General features: G+C 32.6%; 2 protein-coding genes across 3 annotated transcripts in view; both read left to right on the top strand.

Moving 5' to 3' along the window:
- Positions 1 to 982: 982 nt before the first annotated feature.
- Positions 983 to 17,249, top strand: part of LOC129619375 (trafficking kinesin-binding protein milt) — an 86,922-nt gene continuing 70,655 nt past the window's right edge. For both annotated transcript variants that reach the window (XM_055534623.1, XM_055534625.1), the window contains exon 1: positions 983 to 1,188. The gene's annotated coding sequence lies outside the window, so the exon portion shown is untranslated. The remainder of the gene's footprint in view (positions 1,189 to 17,249) is intronic.
- On the top strand, positions 3,575 to 6,641 carry LOC129619367 (uncharacterized). Its single transcript, XM_055534609.1, has 2 exons — positions 3,575 to 4,075; positions 6,501 to 6,641. Exons 1-2 carry the CDS (start codon positions 3,575 to 3,577, stop codon positions 6,639 to 6,641), a joined length of 642 nt encoding a protein of 213 aa, XP_055390584.1.

Genomic DNA, 17,249 nt, shown 5'->3' on the forward strand with positions numbered 1-17,249 from the left:
GACTTGCAATATTTCTAAGTTTCAAAAGAACAATTTCTAAGTTCTTTGTATATACATGCATGTATATACAAAGAACTTAGAACAATATATATATTGATGTTATCTTTACACATTTTGTTTTTTTTTTCTACGTTTATTACATTGCACATTATACATAGTCTTAACATGAGAATTTGAAATCATTCTCTTTAGACATTTTGAAATAAAAAAAACTTTTTAAAGACCAAACCTTGTATCAATCAAATGTACTAATTTCTATTATATTTTATAATTAATTCTGAATATACGTCCAAGAGAAAGAAAAAGAAATCTCTTGTGGTCAACACATAACCGATCGCAATGCGTATTGTACAGTTTAGTGAGAGTGTTAAAAGAGATTTATAAAAACGCCTTTTAAACACAATTTTTAGGGCGTTAGTAAACTTTTAGTTAACATACCTACAAAATTGTAATTTTGGTTCTTAGTAGAGTTTCGCTTTGTGCGATCCAAATTCTCTAAAAAGCTCACTTTCGGTAAAAACCAGAACTCAAATATCAAATTTCAAGAAATCCTATCAATTCGTTTCGTAGATATGATAAAAAATGTAAATTCGGCCCCTAGTTCGGCTTCCGAGCCGTTTTATAGTTTGTCATATGTTCATTGTTTTTACTCTCCAAATTTAAATATTAAATTTCAAGGAAATCGGTTGATTATTTCGGTATTTTCGACACTAACCGAACTTGTTTGGAAGCAATATTATATCAATAATTTTTTATAAATTACCGTAAATTATACTCTCATCTTTGCTAAATTAATAAAAGTTGCACTTATTGTTATAATGAAATCACATATACGAAGATAAAAAACCATAAACACAAAATATTTAATCCACAATTTTGGATATACTCACTTTAAATTTCATAACACAAACATAAATCTCAGTTATGTATATTATAAAAGTGTCGTTTTTCTAAAAGGTTTTTTTAAATTTTTTCTAGAGATTTGTTGTTCTGAAGAATTACCAGAAGTCGAAATTATATCGCTATTAGAAGAGAGAATTCCGAAATACAAAGTCAGATCAGATTTTCTTACAGAGTTTGCAGGTTATACTAATCAAGATTGGTTTATTCCTGCTCCTGCGCTATTAATTCCCGCTGAAGGACTAGATTTAACGAAAGATCAAATTAGAGAAACACTTAATTATTTTCGTAAGTATAAATTTTTTAAATTATTTTTTGTGCATGAATATTATTGTTCAAAAAAAACGTTGTAATATTTTGTTGCAAACTGTTTAATAATAGTGGCTATTGTGAGAAATATCTAAGAGCGTCTACAAAATTAAAAATTTAAGTCACCTAAATTTTTTGAATTTTGGCACATTTTGTTGGAAGTGGAGTTGATTCGATCCTTGTTTACCAAAATGTCAAAGCCAACATTGATTGATTTTTGCAAAATAAATTCTTAACATACTCTTAGTATAAAGAAACAAAGTTACTTAGAGAATTAAGAATGCACAACAGCACCTCACCCTCTCTCTATTCTCCCGACTTGTCAGATGCAGTTTATTAAGTCGATGTCTGACCCTTCCCTGTTCTTACGAGATCATCAGCACTTTCATTTATTTCACTATGCCAGGGATTCAAAAGCGGTCTATAAAGACCCCCAAAGGTCCATAAAGACCTGCTAAGGTCTACGAAGATACTAAAAAAAATCGGGTCTATCAAATGAAAATGACGGTCTACGAACTGAAAATATTAAATTCTATAAAATATCTCATCTATAAACCTAAAATTCATTTTTTTCCCAGCTTTCTCTTCTTCATACCTTGTAGAAAAGGGTTTCAGTTTCACAGTTATGGATCTCATAACAAAAAAAAGAAACAAAGATAATCTCAAACAAAGATAATCAAAAACCTCACTAAATTAATACAAAATGTTCATAATTTATTATCAAACCGTCAAATTCATGCCTCCCAATAATTTATTTTCTTTTTATATAAATATGTAAAATATAAAATCTTATGTAGTCAGCACATAACCGACCGCAATGTGTATTGTCTAGTTCAATGAAAGTGTTAAAGAATAACAAATTATAAAAATGTCTGTTAAATACTTCTTTCCAATTTTTGGGGCATTAGTAAGGTTACAATTAACGTACCTAGAAATGTGTAAACTTGGCTCTTGGTAGAGTTTCGCTTTGTGCCAGCCGAATTCACAGAAATGCTCGTCAGTTAGTTTCGGTAACAGCCAGAATTCAAATAACAAATTTCAAGAAATTTCATCAATTCGTTCCGTAGATATGGTAAAAAATGTAAAATCGGCCCCTAGGTCAATTTCCAAGTCTGATTTTTCCAAAAAATGTATAGATTCATTTTTTCGGTTGATTATTTCTACTTCTATACGCAAAAATGCATATTTGGCCTTTAGTAAACGTCCAGGTGCTGACGCCAGATTTCTTCCAAAAGTTAGCAGGTTGCGCGTACGGTCGAATGAAGCTTATACATACATATATGAAATCTGCTGAATATTTTCTCAAATCTGTTTTCATATAAATATTTTGGATATTACAAATATCATTAGAAATAATTTTGCAAAGCAAAAATAGTCAAATTAGCAATACTGTAACTAAAGGTATTAAAATTTTAAAATATGATAAAACTAAATTTAGATCAAAAATTACTAGGAGCAATATTATGACAACTTATTATACAAATTGTAATATAAAAGCTAATAACTTTAGTATCAACCTCCGTGAGATAGTAAGTGAGTTTTGCGTTTTCAAAAATATAAAATCTTCTACTTGCACCTGGTATACAAGCTATCTGGAAAATTTGAAATTACAAAGAAATCAGCAATACAATTTAGCGGTTTGGCTTAATACTAGTCAAGAGTGGAGAAAATATAAAAATTTCAGAAATTTATATAAAAACAAAGTTAATCAAGCAAAAAATAAATTTATTCGTGACAAAGTTGAAAATTCGCAAGATCAGAAATCAATGTGGACCAATATAAAATCTTATGTTTTAAATAAAAAAATAAGTGAAATTTCTGATATTAATTTTGATGATGAAATTGTTAAAGATAATAATCTACTTGCTACCAAATTCAACGAATATTTTATAAATAATATTAATGAAATTAGTAAAAAAATACAAGATTTACCTTATTCAAATATGATTGATTATTGTACTTCAGAATTTAAATTTAAACAAATTAATTTAGAGGATCTTGAACTTTTGCTAAAGAGCATGAACAATAAAAAAGATAATAATTTTGTAAGTGTGAAACTACTTCTTGATTCTTTTGATTTGATTGGAGGAAATTCACTTACAATAATTAATAAATCGATAGAAACCGGTATTTTTCCAGACATCTGGAAAGAGACAATAGTGGTTCCAGTAGAAAAAGTGAAAAATACAAAAAAGTGCGAAGAATTTCGCCCAATCAATACTATTTCTACAGAATTGAAAAAATTATAAATGCACAACTGGTCGAATATTTGGAGAAGTTTAACATAATATACGAGAATCAATCTGGGTTCAGAGCAGACCATAGTTGTGAATCATTGTTAAATCTAGTAATTACAAATTGGAAGATGAAAATACACGATAATAAGGTTATATTAGTTGTGTTTTTAGATTTACAAAGAGCGTTTGAAACTGTTAATAGAAACATCTTACTAGAAAAACTGAAAAAATATGGAATACGAAACATGGAACTTAAATGGTTTGAGTCATATTTGAGCAACAGAACTCAAAAAACAAAAGTTAATAATTCAACTTCTGATTCTTTGGGTGCTTCTATTGGTGTACCACAAGGCAGTGTTCTTGGCGTTCTCTTGTTTTTGATATATGTTAATGATATGGCAAAGGTAGTTCAGCGATCTAAACTGGTATTATTTGCAGATGATGCTTTGTTATATGTGTGTTGTGATGCTGTTGAGGAGTGTGTTAATATTGTTAACGACGATTTAAATAATCTATGTTGCTGGTCCAAAATGAATAAACTTAAATTAAATATCAATAAAACTAAGTTTATGCTGTTCAACAGTAATTATAATGTCGACATTTTGATTGATAGCAGTAAAATTGAAATAGTAAATGAGTTTAAGTATTTGGGCATAATATTAGACGATAAATTAAGTTTTAAGAGCCATAACAACTATATATGTAAAAAAATTTCCAAAAAAATATACTTCCTATCAAAAATAAGAAAAAAATTATCACTTTTAAATGCAATAAAAATATACAATGTAATTATTAAACCACATTTTGAGTATTGTTCGTCTGTTATTTTCATGTTTTCGCAAGAACAATTCGATAGACTACAAAAATTGCAAAATAAGGCCATGAGAATTATCGTGAAAGTTGAAAAATACACCTCAATAAACTACATGCTGAGTACGTTAATTTGCTTGACAGTCTATCAAAATGTAATTGTAAATATATTAATAATAGTTTTCAAAATGAAATATAAGCTGTATCCAACATATTTATGCAACAGATTGATGTATTCAGGTGATATCCACAATTATAACTTAAGAAACCTTTTTAATTTTCGATTGAACTTTTTTAAAAAAGAGAAAACAAAAAATATGTTAATGTATAAAGGTTCAAATTTATTTAATAATCTACCTCATGAAATTAAATAGAGACTAATTTCAAAAATTTTAAAAGAAAATTAATACAATATGTAAACCATTTTTAGAATTAAATTATATAGAATTATAAAAACATGTTTATAAATAATGGTTAATATACATATACCAAATAAAGAATTAAACTAAACGATATTTTCTTCATAATGATCAAAAATATAAATTAGGGCCGCTAAACACTGCAGTTTTCGAGGTCTGATATATCCCAAAAGTTGATGAAACCCATAGTCGAAATAAACTTAGAAATAAAATTTCGTCAAAATCGATTCAGCCGAACTTGAGATACACGCGCGCACACACAAGCAGACAGACCGACAAATCGGCAAGTTGCTAAAAATAGTTTATTTACACTTCCTTACCATGGGGAAGTGCGTTTCGTACCTATTTTGTACACAATGCGGTCGGTAATTATAGGATACTGTTTTAATTAATGAGATATTATTATGCAGGATGTTTCGAATAAGATGGAAAATTTCCGGGATGAGTTGTTGATCAATTTTCAACAAAAAATAGTATGGGTGGGGTGGGTACAGATATACTCATTTTTAAGCTTTAGCCTTTTGAACAAAACAGTACCGGAATTTTCCTATACACAAATGCTTATAATTTTTGTGCATATAAATAAATGCCTATAGCTTCGGAATCATGCGACATAGAGAAACCATCGAGGGATTGCTTTTCAGGCGATTGATTTTTCTTTATTTTCGGTCTTGCAATCAATTTTATTTGAGCTATAGGTTTCGAAATAAAGCTTGTCTAAATCAAATTTTTTTTTTTTAATATATTAAGAAACTCGAAATTTCTCGAAAATTCACATTATAATTTTTTTTTTGCTTTTTCGATGCGCTACAATGAGATCCGAAATTAACCCGTCTCACACTTTCCTCTATCTCTCACAGTTTTACCAATAAAACGTGGAATGGAATCCCCAGGGTAGGAGAAACATCGGCAGGCCTAAGAATACATGGAGAAGAACAATAGAAAAAGAAATAACAGCTGCAGGCAAGACTTGGGCGCAAATAAGATCTATCGCCCAAAATAGAGAGAGATGGAGAGGTTTAATCGAAGCCCTATGGTCCTCAATAGGAGTTTGAAAGGAAAAAAAAAACTAGGACTGATCTGTTCTCTATATGGAAAAATTTTGCAAATTTAGAGAATTTGTCCACGCATGATGATGAATTGAAGTTTGTCACTTCAATATTTCCGTAGGATATGGTGGAATTGGTGTTTTTTGCAGGTCTGGCTTGTAAGGGTGCCTGTCGTATTTGTTGGTGTTGCATACTTCACAAGTTTTGTAATATATCTTCTACTAATCTTTGTGTAATGCGAATTTAGTAATTTTTGAAGTGGTCTTTATATATTTCGTTAAGCATTTGAATATATTTTTCAGAAATTTTTATACCGTTAGTTGCTGTTGGATTTAGTTTGTTTTAGAATTCTCGTTAACGCTTCTATATTTATTTCTGGCAAGGTTATAAAGTGTTTTTTGTATAACTTAAACGGTTCCTCAGTTGCGCAAAATTCTTTTCCTTTTTTTATAACAAGCTGATTTTTAAATACGTTCAACGGTACTTCGCAGTGTGGTATCAAATCCATACCGTCTTCTTGTGCGCTGTGAGCCGTATCTGTTGATGATGTCGTTAAAACGTTGGCTTCCAGTTGCAGCCTGGCTTATAAATGAGCTCGTAGTTGAATTCTTCTATTCTTGCCTTCCACCTTTTCAATTTGGCATTATTGCTCCTGTTGCTCAGACTAAAGGTTGGCGGCTGGTGATTTGTTATCCAGTGCCCATATTATTGCCAACATCTATTTTTCATTTGTGCCATAGTTTTCCTCAGTTTTGTTCAATGATCTGGAAATATAGGCAATTGGACGATCTTTACCTATTTCGCCTTGTGATAGGACAGCTCCTATAGCCTGGTTCGATACATCTGTAGTGAGTATGAATGGTTTTTCAAAATCTGGAAATGCTAGTATTTCCGATGAAGATTTTAACCTTCTTTGACTGGTTTGCTTTTATCTGGCCCTGTTCACCTCTTGTAAGATTTGTTAAAGGCTTCGCCACTTTCGCAAAATCTCTTACAAATCGTCTATAATATGAAGCGAGGCCTAAGAATCCTTTCAGATCTTTCAGATTTTCGGGTGCTTTAATGTTTTTGATTGCGATGATTTTTTTAGGATCTGGCTTAATGCCATTGCTGGTAATAACGTATCCTAAAAACTCAGTTTCTTCCTTTAAAAATTCGGTTTTGTCCAGATTAACTTTTAACTTGGCTTCCTCTAATTTTGCGACATTTTTTAAGTGTTCTTCTGGTGTTCTTCCTCCATATATGATGATGTCGTCGATGTACACATAGCAAATTTTGCCTATGTATCCTTTAAGCACGTCGTCAATCATTCCTTGAAAGATGGTCGGTGCGTTTTTAAGTCCAAACGGTAACCTGTTGAATTCATTTTCCGTTAATAGTTGAAAACGCTGTTTTGGGGATGTCGGCTTCTTTCATTCTGATTTGGTGGAATCCGGACGTCAAGTCTAAAGTAGCGAAATATTTTGAGCCACTTAGGCTGGCTATTGTGTTTGAGATGTCCGGTATTGGGTATGTATCTGATGTTGTTATTTCATTTAAAATCTTGAAATCGATCACCATGCGATATTTTTTTACTCCTGATGCGTCCATTTTTTTCTCCACAATCCACACTGGTGAATTTTAAGCGCTCTCCGACTTCCTAATGATGTAATCTTCTAAAAGCTTCTTTATTTGGTTTTCGACTTCTGAACGCATGTTTGCTGGGTATGGATACGATTTAGTATATACCGGATCTTCAGTGCTTGTTTTTATTTCGGCTCCAACTGTTGTATTCACTGTATCTTTATTGTTCAGTGGGCCGAACAAATTTCCGAATTTTCCTATTAGTGCTGTTAAATTTTTTTTATATTTTCGTAAAAAATAACTATCTCGAAAGTCAATTTTGTTTACCTGGAATGACTTTTTATCTTTTAACGGAATTTTTATATTAGATGCGATTTTCAAGATGTTGTTTTTCCTGTATGTTACCGTTTCTAATTCTTTGAGGGTATCATCTCCAATTATTCCGTCGAATGACTCTAGTCCCGGAAGTAGTTAAAAATCTAATAAGGTGTCGTTTCCGATACTTGCAAAAAATTTTCCACTTATTTTTTCGTTTATGTTTATACTTCCTCCAGTTGATTTTATGAAAAACGGCTTTTTAATTGGTTTTGATTTTTGTGCTAATATGGGTTTTATAAAATTTTTTGTTCGCTCCGGTGTCGATGAGGAACTTTAGTAGTTTTCCTTGTTTCGTTGTATAGTCTAGGTATGGTACGCTAGAGAGGCTTCCGTCATAAAATTTAGCTCGTCTTCTGATTCCATCTGGTCTAAATCTTCGTAATTTCCGTATATAAATTCTTCGAATTCCGTTTCATTTTGTTGCTCTATATGAAACATTCTCTGCTGTTTTCGAGGGTGAAAGTCGGAACGATTTTCTCTTTTTTCCACTGTATTTTCCTCTAATAAATACGTCTAAAGCTTTGTTTCTATACGTTTCTATTAGCACTCTTATGGTTTCGGCGCTGTAGTCTTCAGTTTTGATCTTGTTCATTATAAGTGAAACCTGATGGTTTATTGCAGCATAAAATTCGTCCATCGTCATCTCTCTTTGGGTCAAGTTGCTTAGTTGGTATTCCAGCGTTCGAAAATCACGCTTATCTGCATAGTGTAGTGATAATATTTTTTTCATTGTCGGCCAATCGTCGTTGAAAACGTTGTAAGATACTAGGGCAGCATCGGCGTCTCCTCTAATTTTCTGCCGGATACTGTGTAGTATTGCTCGATATATTGGTTTTGATTAGACGATTTTGTAGTCTTCTAAGATGGTTTCTACGTTGTGGATCCATGAGATGTATTGCGATGGATCGCCGCTGAATATTTGCAGTTTCTTTACCGAATCCGGTAGTTTGCTGATTTTGTTTAGATCATCTTCGTTTTTGGGAGCTGCTGTGTACTGGCTCTGAGCTGCTCGGTACTGGCGATTTTTTCGCTGATTCTTTTAATTTGTCTAATCTTCTCTGAACACTTTTAAATAGGTCTAGCGTTTATCGCGCCGGTTAGTCGCGTGACAGCTTCAGCTAGCTCATCGATTTGTACCATTTTGTTATTTTTTATTCTAACTATTTTTTTTTTCTACACCAATTAATTTAGCTTATGATATTAAAAAATTTGTAATTTTGTAGTTTTAAATCTTGATTTTTTTTTATTTACATATTTAATATGTTTGATAGTTAAAAATATATTTTCTTGTAAATTTGAAGTTTTGTCTTTATTTTTAAATTGTTCAATAGGTTTGATAGTTGATTATATTTAAATATATTTGTCCTTAATTTCTTAATTATTTGATTTTTAGATTTTGTTTAATAAAATCAAAGTTTACTTACAGTAATGTAGAGGCCTTTATCATCTTTTGATTGGGTAGCCTTGATTATGCCCAGAGGAAAAATAAAGATTGATTTCCTATGAGTCTTAGAGAACCTGTATCGTTGTCCCGTGTCTTCGGCCGAATGAATCGTATTCTTCCCGTTTAAGTGTCAGCGTTGAAAATTGCAGACACCCTACTAATGGTACGTATTCACTCACTTAAATCGGTCTCCTTATTTAAAGCACAGTTTCAAGATTTAGTTTTGTCTTTTCTCTTTTAAGAGATTTTTGGTAAATTTTTCCACAAATTTTAGATTTCTGGTAAAAAAAAATTTTAACTCACTGCCTTGTTTAATTTTCTGGTAACTGTTTAATTAATTTTTTTCTAATTTTTTTTATTTTTACAGTTTTATTGGTCACAATTTTTTTACTGTCACAAAACTTTAATTTGTACTATTTTAAGTTTTTTTTTTACAATGAGTTTGCTTTACAATGTTTTACAAAATAAAACCTTAAAATTGTATAAATTAAAGTTTTGTGGCAATATTTTAATAAAAAATTGTGAACAGTAAAACGGTAAAAATTAATACTGTAAAAATTAAAATTAACTGTTTATTATTGAGTCGATATAAGGGATTCCGATTCGGGTCTCCCATGGTATTCTAAGCAACTAAGAAGGTTGCGTAATAGAAATAAAACAAATTTTGGCGAAAAGTGCTTTCAACTTGCGTATAATACATTCAAGTTAGCAGCTAAATAACATTATGATATGTATATTTTAAAAATTTCTGACAACATTGTGTATAATCCTAGAAATTTTTGGAAATCTATTAATCACAAGAGGAAATGTGATAGCTATCCAACTTTTTTGAAGTTGAACGGTTCTTCAAGTAATAATTCTAAGGTGATTTCTGAACTCTTTTGCGACTTTTTCGAATCGTACTCTTCCATTTACAGTGAATTTGGATGATTTTCGACACATAAATAACTTTCAAAAAACCGCTTATTCTAATTTTGCCACAAACTCGACTACAGTTAAAAAATGTTTACAAAACTTAGGTTCTAGCCCTTTTCCCGGGTCTGATGGTATTCCTGAAATAATTTTGAGTAGGTGCTGTTCTTCCTTAGCGGCTCCGTTATTTTTTGTTTTCAATAAGTCTTTCTCCTCACGAATATTTCCCTCCGTTTGGAAGGAAGCCTTCATTAGGCTGATTCATAAGAAAGGTAAAATATAGTCCTATTGCTAAGCTTTCGGCCTATCCAAAAGTTTTTGAACTAATGATACTGATGGCATTTACAGTGGGTGTAATAATATTGATGGCATTCCATTTATTAGTAGTTGCCAGCAAGGTTTTCTGAAAAAGAAATCAACGTGACTAATTTGGTGGAAGCTGCTTCGGTTTTTTTAAATAATAAGGAGCATGGGTGTCAAACGGATGTGATTTACCTTGATTTTAGCAAAGCCTTTTACGTTTTACCACGACGTAATTCTTTTGAAATTGAGGTTGTATGGAAGGAAATACAGGGTCCTTTTTCATTCAGCGGTGTTGTCCCCGCTTCTGACTAGTTCTGGAGTTCCCTAGGACAGTGACCTGGGTTCATTGCTCTTCATCATCGCTGTTAATGATGTAGCGTCTATTTTGAATTGCAATGAAGTGTTAATTTATGCTGATGATATGAAAATTTTCAAGTGAATTCGTTCGAAATTACGAAGTTTCTCTACAGAGTGATCTGGATAACTTTTGCGATGATGCACTAGTAACAACTTGAAAATGAACGTTAGCAAGCTCGCGATAATGTGTCATTCCAGGCAGAGACAACCAATAATATCAAATTATACTTTAAGTGATCAAGTTATTATTAGGGTTGATTCAATTAGGGGCTTAGGGGTTTAGTCTAAGATTTATTAAACGCTAATCAAATTTTCAATTATCAACGCTAATCAAATTTTCAATTATCAACGCTAATCAATTGGTCCTGACCTTCTACCACCAATATTTCTTTACAATTGTCGCTACATCCTGACAAACCCTCATACCTCAATATTTAACAGATCTATAATCCACCGGTATTCTTCCATCAGCTTGGAAAAATTTGTATCTGATACCAATTCACAAAAAAGGTGACAAAACAGCGATAGAAAACTACGGAGGTATTGCTATTCAGTCTGCTATCCCAAAACTATTTGAAAATTTAGTTACTAATATACTTGCGCCGGTCATCAATCCATTATTAAATAACGAGCAACATGGTTTTAGAACTGGTCACTCGACAACCTCAAATCTTACAGTTTTCACATCTGACGTTCTTTCATTAATGGAAAAAGGTTTTCAAGTTGATACGATATATGCGGATTTCAGTAAAGCTTTTGACCGCATCGATCACAATACCTTGGAGCGTAAACTAGTTAATTTTGGTTTTAAATACGCTCTACTAGGATGGCTCAAATCTTATTTCTCGAAGAGAACCCAATTCGTTAAATTCCAGAGGATTAAATCTAAACCTATTCGCGTTCATTCCGGTGTTCCTCAAGGAAGTCATCTAGGCCCTATTCTTTTCAATGTCTTTATTTCTGACCTCTCTCATTGTCTATCGGGTATTTCTCATCTAACCTACGCTGATGATCTAAAAATGTACGACGTTATAAATGATATATCCAATACTAACTACTTACAAGCCAAAATTATTCTCTTCAAAACTCAACCTTAAAACGCGTCGACCACATAACTGACATAGGTATCATTCTAGATAGCAAATTAAATTTTAATGCACATTATGATTATATGATTTCCAAAGCAAACAAAATGCTGGGATTCATAAAGCGTAGAGCCAGAGAATTTGACAATGTCTGTGTTACAAAATCACTTTATTGTTCGCTCTATTTTAGAATACGGCAGTATTATTTGCGATCCCGCTTTTCTAACACATATGATAGAATTGAATCCGTCCAAAAACAATTTCTCCTTTTTGCTTTAAGAAATCTATGATCCACATGACTTTCACAATATCCCTTCCTACAAAGTTAGGCTGCAGTCCCTAAATATGATTAGCCCACTAGACACACTAAATTTCTACAAAAACAGACACATAGAACTGAATATGGTAAAAATGAGCCCATTAATAGATGTTGTACTGTATTCAATCGTTTTAGCTATCTTTTTTCACCTACATATTCCAAGAACACTTTCAAAAAAAAATTCTTAACACTTTATACTAAACATAAGCTACCACAATTTTAAAGTATTTCATTGACCTAACTATAGTTTCTTTTATTGTCATAAGTAGAAACATTTTCTACTTTTTTTAATAAATTTTTTGTAATATCATATTACACCATATTGTACTCTGTATAATTTATGTTTTTTCTTTTGATTCACTTTTTTTCGTTATACTTAAAATTTCTAATTTCGCTGCACCAGCAGTTATGTATTTATTGTTTGTAGGTTAAATATTAGTAATACTTTTTACCGACCGTATTCTGTAAACAATAGGTAGGTTATGTGATGGCAACAAATTTTGCATATCGAGTTTTCGGTGGGAACGCACTTCTCCGTAGTAGGGAAGTGTAAATAAACTATTTTTAGCAACCTGTCGGTCTGTCGGTCTGTGTGTGCACGCGTGTATCTCAAGTTCGGCTGAACAGATTTTGATGAAATTTTATATGTAAGTTTATTTCCACCATGGCACGGATTGATAAACTTTTGGTATATATCAGGCCTCAGGAACTGCACTTTTTAGTGGGCCTGTTTTGCATTTTTGAAAATTTTGAAGAAAATATTCCACCGATTTACTTGAAATTTTATATATAAGCTCAGCTCAACCGTCCGCAAAAATTCCTATGTTTTGGAAGAAATCAGGCATCGGCAACTAGACGTTTACTACGGGCCAAATATACATTTTTGTGTATATAAAGAGAATAATAATCAACCGATGTTATTGAAATTTAATATATGAATTCCTCATATTAAAGCAATGAACATATAAATTTTTTGGAAAGATCAGGGCTCGAAAACTGATTTGCGGGCCGATTTTACATTTTTCACTATTTTGAAGAAAATATTCAACCGATTTACTTGAAATTTCATATATGAGCTTTGCTCGACCGTCCGTGAAAATACCTAGCTTTTGGAACAAATCAGGCATCAGCAACTGGACGTTTACTACGGGCCAAATATACGTTTTTGTGTATATAAAGAGAAATAATCAACCGATTTTATTGAAATTTAATATTTGAATTACTCGTATTAAAAAAATGAACATGTTGATTTTTTGGAAAGATCAGGCATCGGCAACTAGACGTTTACTACGGGCCAAATATACATTTTTGTGTATATAAAGAGAAATAATCAACCTATTTCATTGAAATTTAATATGTGAATTCCTCATATTAAAGCAATGAACATATAAATTTTTTGGAAAGATCAGGGCTCGAAAACTGATTTGCGGGCCGATTTTAACATTTTTCACCATATCTTCGGAAGGAATTGATGGAATTTCTTGAAATTTGATATTTGAGTTCTGGTTGTTACCGAAGCTAACTGGCGATCATTTCAGGGAATTCGGGTAGCACAAAGCGAAACTCTACTAAGAGCCAAATTTACATTTTTCTAGGTATGTTAACTATAAGCTTACTAATGTCCTAAAAATTGGAAAGAAGTATTTAACAGACATTTTTATAATATTCTGTAACACTTTCATTTAACTAGACAATACAGAATGCGGTCGGTTATGTGCTGACTACATCACAGTTTTTTTTCTTGTTTCCTGTATTAAGTATAAGCAATTTTTTTGTATTTTGTATGTAATAAATTTTTTTGTAAATTAATATAAATCATGTAAGCTTGTTTGGTGTAAATAAATAAAATCTAAATAAATAAAATCAAATGGAGTTTGATGACCCCTATATTTGGAGGTCCCGATATTGGTCTCTGGTTCGTCCCCATCTTAGATATGCCTCACAAACTTGATCGCCGTTTTACAATATTCATATTAATAGGATTGAGTCGGTTCAGAAGAGTTTTTTGCGATTTGCGCTTCGTCGACTTCCTTGGAAGGATCTTATTTTTCTTTCTCTTTATGAGGCTCAAATTGATTAACTTACTCATTTTAAGTAAAAGCGTGAGCTGTATAATAATGAACTAACTTAATTATTAATAATACAAGTTAAGAAATTATAGTTCAATTTCTTGTAAAAAAATATTTTTCTGGACTAATGTCCGTTTTATTGAGTGTATTTAATTATAATAACAAAACTTAACTGAACTTAATTACTATTTTTGAACATATTTATAGCAAATAATTGATTGTTACGCAAAATATTACAATTATAAAGTTAAGGCTAAATTATAAAGTTAAAAATTCTTGTTAGGCATTGATTGTGGGAATTATAAAAATAAAGTTTTCAGAGGTAAATTGCTAAACAATATTCTCATGAAAATTATGCTGGGCTCAGCGTCTGATGTTATACGCGTGTATCATAGTGTCTTAACTCTTCCCTCCTTTAAGATCTGCGTCCACGTGGATCAGAAGCTCAATTTTACTGGTTGCAGTTTTGATTCCAGTTCTCCTAGTTCTGACGTTTTTAAAGAGATGATAAATTTTTTCCGGTTTTGGTGTTTGCAGATAGTTGCTGCTAGTAAAATGGCAATGATAATTAAGGAGAATATGGCATTGAATGTTATGCTAACTGCCTTCCTGTTCCTGTGTGCTCGCTTATGTTCGTGGCTGATGATTTGCTACTTATTCTTCTCATTGGTGATATCCTGCACGATTCGTTGTGGTATACGAATTTTATATCCTTGGATTCGATTTTCAGGTATTTTAATGCCATTGACAATTGATGGTGATGGTGTTCTCTTTAATGCTTCTAATAGATTTATATTGGTGATAACCTGAAGACCAATATAATGGCGGTGGTAATTTGGATGAGGATTTTCGTAGGCAGAAGGTATTGGTCCTTGTGGAACGATGATCAGATTTTTGGAGACGTTAAGGGGAGCTTCGCAATGTGGTATTAAGTCGCTGCTGTCCTCTTCTGCGCTGTGCACTGTTACTCTAGTTTCTGTGTTCTTGTTTTAGCCTTGAAAGTGCATCGGCAATCTTGTTAGTAACCCTTGGTTTGTATATTAACTCGTAGTTGTATTCCTCTATTCGTGATTTCCATCTCTTAAGCTTGGCGTTGTTGTTCCTATTGCCTAGGCTAAACGTTAAAGGTTGGTGGTCAGTTAAAATCTTTACCCTTTTTGCTCCATAGAGGTAACACCTGAACTTGTCCAGAGCCCAGACTATTGCTAATAGTTCTCGCTCGTTGGTTGCGTCTTGTTTTTCCTTCTTCTGTCGGTCGTAAGGGTAAAAGGTTGTTCAAAATTGGGGAATGCTAATAACTCTGTTGATGATAAGGCCTGTTTCAATCCTTTGAATGCTCTGAGTTCCTCTTCGTTGAATGTGATTGCTATTGCCGATTCCTCTAATTCGTGCTCGTAATTGGCTCTTACTTGTTCTTCATACTGAGCTGCATCTGCAGAAGTTTCTAAGTTATAAAATCTCGGCTGCTTACGATTCATGTAACTTGTGTCGTTTGATCGTTTGAAATTTTGACTGGGCCGGTTTGAATAGTTCACCTGTTTTGTTTGTATCGAGTGATCCACTTCCATCGGGACAGGCGGTTTCGGTTGGCTTGGTCTGGCTGGTGCCTCTTCGTTCGTTCCCCTGAATGCGTATCTATTGCCATTGTATGGCTGTTGGTAATAAGGGCTTATTGGCTGTGGTTGGTTGAATGATGGTTTTTTCTTTGAAAGAGCATTGATTGGAGGTACCAGTCTATTGCTTGAGCCCTTACTGTGTATGGGTATACTACGTACGCTGGCATTCTGAATTTCGAGGCAAGAAGAATACGCTTCTGGTAAGGATTGAGGTCGCTGAATGATGAGCATTCTTAATAGATCTCCGTTTAGCCGTCTTATGAACACATCTAGGGCAGTGTTCCGATATGTTTCGCTTAGCGCTTGTAATGTGTCGATAGTGTAATTTTCGGTTCTTATTTTATTGATTATCAGCGATAGCTGATGATTGACGTTGGCGTAGAATTCGTCAATTGTGAGGTTCTTCTGAGTTAGATTAGATAGTTGGTGTACCAGTGTTCTGACGTCTCGTTTATCAGCATAGTGAAAGGACAAACATACCTTTATTTCATCCAAGCTGTTGTCAAAAATATTGAGCGATATTAAAGCACTATTCGCATTGCCTCAGATTTTCTACCGAATGTTCTGTAGTATCGCTCTATATATCGGTTTGTGTTTTACGATTGCGTAATCTGCCAGTATGCTTTCGACGCTATGAACCCATGATACTTACTGCATCGGATTTCCATCGAACACTTGCAGCTCCTTTGCCACATCTGGCAATTTACAAATGTCTTTTAGGTCCTGCTCTGTCTTTGGGACTACTGGTCCTGACGAGGAGGGTTGTTGCGTTGATTTTCTTGTATTTACTAAAGATTCTATTTTAATTTACAATGCTTTGATCATGTTGAGTTGGGCGTTGAGAGCCCCGGTCATCTCTCTCATTGCATTTTGTATTTCTTCGATTTTTTTCTCCATATTTATTATTATTATTTTTTTATTTTTTGTAAATAATGTTTCGCTACTTTTTAGCTCGAAAAATATTTGTCACTCGTAAAAATTTAATGAAGAATTTTTATTCTAAGGTTTAGTTGTACTGACGTTAAGAGTAGAATGCTTCGCATTGGTTTTCGTTGGATACGTCGTAGTGATCCTTTTTAGCCTAGAGCATTGATAATTGTGGTAGGCCTACTGCGGTACGTTTGGTATCACTTTCTTTATGTGATCTGCAACTAACTCGTTATGTTCCCACGGTGATAACGTTCTGTAGTTCCAGGTCCCTGCTACTCGGGCGCCAGTTAAGAAATTATAGTTCAATTTCTTTTAAAAAAATATTTTTCTGGACTGATGTCCGTTTTATTGAGTTAATGTATTTAATTATAATAACAAAACTTAACTGAACTTAATTACTATTTTTGAACATATTTATAGCAAATAATTGATTATTAAGCAAAATATTACAATTATAAAGTTAAGGCTAAATTATAAAGTTAAAAATTCTTGTTAGGCATTTATTGTGGGAATTATAAAAATAAAGTTTTCACAAGGTAAGTTGCTAAA

The sequence above is a fragment of the Condylostylus longicornis genome, unplaced genomic scaffold (genome assembly GCF_029603195.1).
Source record: "Condylostylus longicornis isolate FDR11 unplaced genomic scaffold, ASM2960319v2 ptg000012l, whole genome shotgun sequence".
Classification (NCBI taxonomy): domain Eukaryota; kingdom Metazoa; phylum Arthropoda; class Insecta; order Diptera; family Dolichopodidae; genus Condylostylus; species Condylostylus longicornis.